General features: G+C 40.9%; 4 protein-coding genes across 4 annotated transcripts; 3 read left to right on the plus strand and 1 right to left on the minus strand.

Annotated features, from left to right (window-relative positions):
* Positions 1–310: 310 nt before the first annotated feature.
* MONOS_11843 (uncharacterized protein) lies at positions 311–1,196 on the plus strand (the record flags this gene model as incomplete). Its single annotated transcript, XM_067864413.1, has 2 exons — positions 311–471; positions 746–1,196. The coding sequence occupies 2 exons, from the start codon at positions 311–313 to the stop codon at positions 1,194–1,196; spliced, it is 612 nt and encodes a 203-aa protein (XP_067735528.1).
* A 45-nt stretch (positions 1,197–1,241) lies between these two features.
* MONOS_11844 (uncharacterized protein) lies at positions 1,242–2,028 on the plus strand (the record flags this gene model as incomplete). The annotated part of the gene is made up of 2 exons (XM_067864414.1): positions 1,242–1,569; positions 1,658–2,028. 2 exons carry the CDS (start codon positions 1,242–1,244, stop codon positions 2,026–2,028), a joined length of 699 nt encoding a protein of 232 aa, XP_067735529.1.
* Positions 2,029–2,213: 185 nt separating this feature from the next.
* MONOS_11845 (uncharacterized protein) lies at positions 2,214–2,495 on the plus strand (the record flags this gene model as incomplete). Its single annotated transcript, XM_067864415.1, has 1 exon — positions 2,214–2,495. One exon carries the CDS (start codon positions 2,214–2,216, stop codon positions 2,493–2,495), a length of 282 nt encoding a protein of 93 aa, XP_067735530.1.
* Positions 2,496–4,487: 1,992 nt separating this feature from the next.
* On the minus strand, positions 4,488–5,350 carry MONOS_17001 (uncharacterized protein; the record flags this gene model as incomplete). Its single annotated transcript, XM_067869881.1, has 2 exons — positions 4,488–4,500; positions 4,590–5,350. The coding sequence occupies 2 exons, from the start codon at positions 5,348–5,350 to the stop codon at positions 4,488–4,490; spliced, it is 774 nt and encodes a 257-aa protein (XP_067735531.1).
* Between the last annotated feature and the right edge of the window lie 650 nt (positions 5,351–6,000).

Here is a 6,000-nt window from a genome sequence, read left to right on the forward strand (position 1 = left end):
TTCAATGTTTTTTATGATTGCACTTGCTTCGTGCTCATTTCGCACTCCTGCACTTTTGTATTAAGATTATTTCACATTTTTGAACAAAAAAATTTTTTGAATATTTTTTTATCTTCATGTTGTATTCTCCAAAAATCTGACAAATACAAGTGAATAGTACAAAAATGAAAATGTCTTTGTAGCATAAATAACATATGCATTTGCATGACGATAGTGTTTAGGCATTTGAAGAAATTTCAAAATGATTGAGTGTTCCAACATTTTTTTGTTCGCTTTCTTGTTTGCTGTTTTCGCTCTGTTTTTGAGCTTTATGTGTTTTGTGTGCCCTGGACTACGGAAAGAAGTTGACACATATTACACTGCCATCGCAGATAAAGCGCGCCGGGTCGCCGTTTGGGGGCGGAAGCACGCAATTGCGCTCGACGCCGTTCCAGCCTTCGAGCACAGCGAAGCGCGCTTCTGGGGCTGCAGGTGAGCAGACGAAGTTGCTAGATCGATATCTGACCCCTCTTCAAAGAGAGGATGCGATTAACACAAGTGTGTGCTTTGGGTATTTGTTGTTTTGTTTTTGACGAGTTGGCTGTCTTCTGCGGGCGTGGGGGTTTTTGTGCTGCGCCAGCTGTTGCAGGGCTGGCCTTTGAGGAGCCACGCGGGATGGAGGAAGACAGGGCTGGCGATTTGTGTGGCAGTTCCTTTGAACGATGAAAAAAATGTTATTGAATTTTGTTTGGTGTATTTTTTTCAGGAACCCGCCGTCGCAGATTGACGACAGCGACTACTTCATGAGCCGGGCGAGGCTGCTGGCATCGATGAAAATAACGTTTGGGGCGATGGAGCGACGTGGGAGCTATTTTATCCCCATGAACGGTAATATGTGGAGAGAGTCGCGGGGGCCGCTGGTGACGTACACGAGGGAAGGGGTTCGGCGGCTGGGGGAGCGGTTTGAAGAGATGATGGCGGCGAAGGAGACGGACCGGCTGGAGGCGGGGGAGCAGATTATGCACAACCAGATGTGCATTGATGTGACGCTTGGAGATGTGGGAGAGATGCTGGGGCTGCGGTGCAGCGAGGAAGGAGAGCTGCTGCACCGGATCCGGGTGGAGTATGCGTGTGTGTATGGCGAGCTGTGGAAGGAGCAAGAGACGGGGGTGGCGCGGGAAGAGCGGCTGCGGGAAGAGCTGAGGAACAAGGAGTAAGACCTGGAGAGGACGAAGGCGAATGCAGCACAGATGCTGAGCGAGATGTGCGTGAAGAACGAGGCGCACGTGGCGGAGCTGGCAGGGGAGAAAGAAAGGCTAAGGCGGCAGATCCGGGAGCTGAAGGAGCAGCACCAGGAGGCGAAGCAGGAGATGGAGAAGCGGTACTCGGAGTTCAACATGCAGCTGCAGAAGACCAGGGACGAAGAGCGGATCTCGAAGCGGACGAGCGGGTTGGAGGAGCAGCTGCAGGAGAAGGCCAAGATCATCTGGATGAATCAGAGGAAGATTCTGGAGCTGAACGAGAAGAATAACACAGATGTGAAGGAGCAGCAGCAGCTGGTGGAGATGAAGGAGAAGGTGGAGCTAATTTGTGTGAGAATTGAGAAGTGAAGAATTTCTGTGCTCAGCAAAGAGGAGTTGTGAGTGTGGATGGCAAGTTGAAACTTGTGGATTTGTAGTTACACTTGCCATATTTTTTTCATTTATTTCTGCGGAGGGCGTGATGGTTCCATCTACGGTTTCGTTGATTCTGCCATCGGGGCTGTGTGAAAAGTGCCAGGAGAAGTTTGCAGCGAGCATCGGGGATGGCAGCGCTGTGATGCTTGGGCCAGACCTGAATGGGAAGGGGGTTGTTGCAAAAGTGTGGCGCGGGGTGAGTGTTGCGAGAAAAATAAACAGCGGAGGTGGAGGTGGTTGTGGAAGAGCAGATGCAACTGTGCAGCAGAAGACGAACGAGACGGAGAACGAAAATGAAGATGCTGATGGAACTTCCGAAAGTGCACTTGCTGACGATTTGAGAGCAGAAGGCGCTGTTCGAAAAGGAGATTAAGAATCAGAAGAAGAGCGATGCAATCAGGAAGGTAATGATCCACGGGGGAGAAGCCATTCTAGTGGAACATTGCAGAGATTTTGCTGTTTGGGAGACTTGTGTCAGACGAGTTCAATGAAGACAAGCTGTCGCTCTTCTTATTCTTCAGCATCGTGCTTGAAGGGGCGTCGGAGAAGAAGATCAAGATGTTTTTTGGGGAGTTTGAGGGGCTGCAGTCTGAGAAGGGGGAGGCAGATGTGTCTGTGTTTCTGGGGATTCTGCTGAACAACTACCTGGCCGAGGCAGTGAAGAGAAAGAATGCGATAAGAGCGCTGTATGATGCGATATGCAGTTGTAATCCATCGACTCCATCGACTTCATCATCAACATCGTCATCATCGCCAGGGGCAGTGCGTAGAGGGATCAAGTACTCGGAGCTGGAGTCTCTTCAGTGTGTGTGCCATCCGCAGACGCCACAGTCGCTGTAGCTGCGGATCTTCTGGGATGCGTACCGGCTGTCAGGCTGCTGTCTGCCTTCGTTTGCGTCTGTGCTGGAGGCGTGCCAGCGCAAGGACTTTTCACGCAGTGCCTGCAGCTGCCGTTAGGGTTAGGGTTAGCCTAGACTTGCATTAATACCTTTTTGGCATTCGTTTTTTGACATATTCCTCAAGGTTATTGAGAAAATAACCTTGCTAAATAACCATGAAGGTTTTGGACAAAAACCTTTGAGGCTTTTTTCTGATAATAGTGAATTAAAACAATTTAATAAAGTCATAAACTCTTTTCTATTACTGTGCAATATAAAAACAATTAATGAGAATGAAGAAGAAAAAAAATACTTTCAATTTTTTATTTTTCAAAAAATGTTTTTTGAAATTTCTTATTTTGAAAATATTTCAAATGAAAAAATTTGATAAAAATAACAAACTTTAAGAGAATAAAAGCTGATAAAAATAATGAAATAAAGAAATAAAAGTTATTAAATATTCAATTTCTTTCTTTCTTGTTTTTTCTTTATGTTTCTCCATCGATCACTGCAATCTCCAGCTGTTCTGTTTTCAAGAAATGAGGCAATTTTCACCCAACTTTCTTCTTTTGCCTTGTGTTCTTTCAATATTTCATCCTCATCCTTTGACCACCTTTTTCTAATTCTTTTTCCTAGATAATCCTTTTCTCTCTTTTCCATTATCATACGATTTCGATTTTCTTTTATCTTCTTACAATTGTATTTTTTGATATCTCTTTCGATGAGATTTTCCTTTTTCATAAAATCTAAGAATATCTCGACATGTTGATTCACGCAAGTTGGATCCAATAACAAAATGTTGATGATATCTTTTCTTGCTATTTCAGCTCTGATGTGCTCTTTGATTGAACAATAGCTCGAAGGTGATGCTTTTTCCAACTTTGGAAGGTATTTTTCTTTCGCTTTTTCTTCCAACTCCTCATTTTCCTCAGCAAACTTTCCTAATCCCTTTCTGAATAAATATTCATTTGTCCTTTGATCATTTTTCTTCCCTTCTCTTAATAATTTCATTCTATTCACAATTTCACGATTGAACTTTGAGAAGATGATTTCTCTATTCCAAGATTGTGATTTCAATTTGAATCCGTGGAAAGATTCTATCTTCAGCAATCTGTCATCAATTAATGCTTTTCTCGGTTTGTTTTTGTTGACAATAATTACACGAGAAGCAATAACTGTTTGAGATGCAGTTTTTTTGATATATGCCATTTGTGAATAAGAAAATGGAATCCAACCAGCAACCATCGCACAAGTTTCCAAAATTGAATTCCTCTCTTCTTTGTTTGAACCTGCATTCATTAAAGCTGAACACAAAAATCCACTTCTCAATGAATGAAATCCAAATGATTCCGAAGGAAATCCAGATTGATCCAATCTTTTCTTTAATCTCGTCCTCATCACCTCAGTATTTCTTGTCCAAATTAAATCACTCCTTTCATCTTCAACCGGCCATTTGTCTTTCTCAAACAAATCCATTTTGAATTTGTTTAAAATATGTTTTCTCATCCAATATACAGCATCTAAATCAACATCTTCTTCATTCTGGTTTTCCAATGTCACAACATGATTCCAATTATCTTTTCCTTTTGTTCTCATTTGTCTTATTTTCACGAATATTGTTCCATCTTCTTCGATTATGACATTTCGTATATCGCACAATCTAATTCCACCACAAGTTACAGCTCGTGAACCAGTATGCAAAGCAAAAAGAAATAACGATGCATCTTCTGCTTTGAATTCTGAATAATCTGGAATACTGTTAATCAAATATTTTACGTCAAATGTGACTAATGGTTCTTTTCCATCGCCTTTTTGTTTAAGGCTTTTATTCCTTCTTAGTTCACTCACAACAGAATTTATTCCATCATTAAGTTTTTGATCTATTTGTTCATTAAACATTTTTGTTTGAATTCTTTTTAAAGATGGAACAACAACAGATTGTACAGAACCAACACTATAATGACAGTCTTTACACAAAAAACGTAAAAAACCACGAATACATTCAATTTCAATGGGAAATGGTTTAAAATCTAAATCTTTTGCAAAATAATCGTACAATCGAAGCACCCAGTTGTGCTTTCTTAATGTTGACTGGGAGTATTGTCGTGGTAATAAGCAGTACTCCTTCAGTTTTTTTCTATCTGCCGATTCCAGCGCAGCATCCATGAAAGTTGGTTGGTTTCGATCCCTTTCAAGTCGCAAATCCAGCTGCTCATACGTTTGATTCATGTCTTCGTAACGCTCGCTTCCGATAACAAGTTTCTCTTCAGAATCCGCGCTTTCACTTTCCGTTCTTTCGTCTTTGTGTCCAGTTTCAACGCTATCCAATTGAGAGAAATTGGTTGATAAATCTCTAGGAGTTAAAGCTTCTTTTCTCAACTGCGCTGCATTTAACACCTGTTTCTTTTTCTGATCGTTTCCTTGTGGTACGCAACTGTTTGATGTTTCTTTGGAATTTCTCTCAGATGATTTCGTTTTGTTTTCAACGAATTTTGTACAACAATCCTTTTCCTTTGTCATCTCTTCTGTTGAGCTATCAAACTCATGTTGCGTTTTGGAATAGTTATCACTCATTTCTTCAATGAAATGCATCTCCTCCAACATTTTGCTTTTGAAGAACTTCAATCTTTTATAATGCTCCTCCATTTTCTTTTTCATGAAAAGACGCTCCTCCATTATCAGTTTTCGAAAATCACGCTCCTCCGAATCAGCTGGTTGATCTGCTCCATCAACAATTTGAACACACGACAGCAAGTTTACTTCATTTGGCTCAACGTAATCATTCGTATCCTTTTCGAAACTTGAATGATAAGGCATCTCTTGATTGTCTTTTTCTGAATCAGACTCATCTACCTTCCTTCTTTTGTTTGTTGTTATCGACTGACTTGTTTCATAATTCGGCTGAAATGTTTCATTTACAGCAAATTCTGATTCCCTGACTTACGTGTTCATCACTTGTCAAATCTTCTTCTGAAGCATGCTCATTTTCGCTTCCATCATTGGATTCTTCTTCAACGATGTTGAAGCTTTTACCAATTTTGATTCGATGAAATTCTTCAGAAGATACACTTGAATTATCTGCACAAGCGTTGGATGAATTGTTTTCTACGGAAGTGTGTTTTTGAGAACTGCTTTTCCTTGAACTGCTTTTTCGCGAAATTCTGTTCGTTAATTTTAATGCTGAAATTACATTTTCTACGTCTGATTCATCGCTTCCTCCAATTGTTTCATCTTCTTCTCCAAGCCATGCAGTTCGAACCAACTTGGAACTTTTCCTTTCCTGTGCTTTCGGCATCAATTCATTATCTTCTTCAGATTCGTCTTCGATTATTTCATGCGGTTCAACAACTGAGAAATAAAAAAGATGAAAGTCAATTATTTTCAGTGAAAAAAACAACAAGGCAAACTTTTATTCCTGCGATAACTATCATAAAAATTATCAATGAATTGAAGCAACTCTTTGGACG

This window comes from Monocercomonoides exilis (assembly GCF_001643675.1).
Source record: "Monocercomonoides exilis strain PA203 chromosome Unknown scaffold3-2548433, whole genome shotgun sequence".
In the NCBI taxonomy this organism is placed as follows: Eukaryota; Preaxostyla; order Oxymonadida; family Polymastigidae; genus Monocercomonoides; species Monocercomonoides exilis.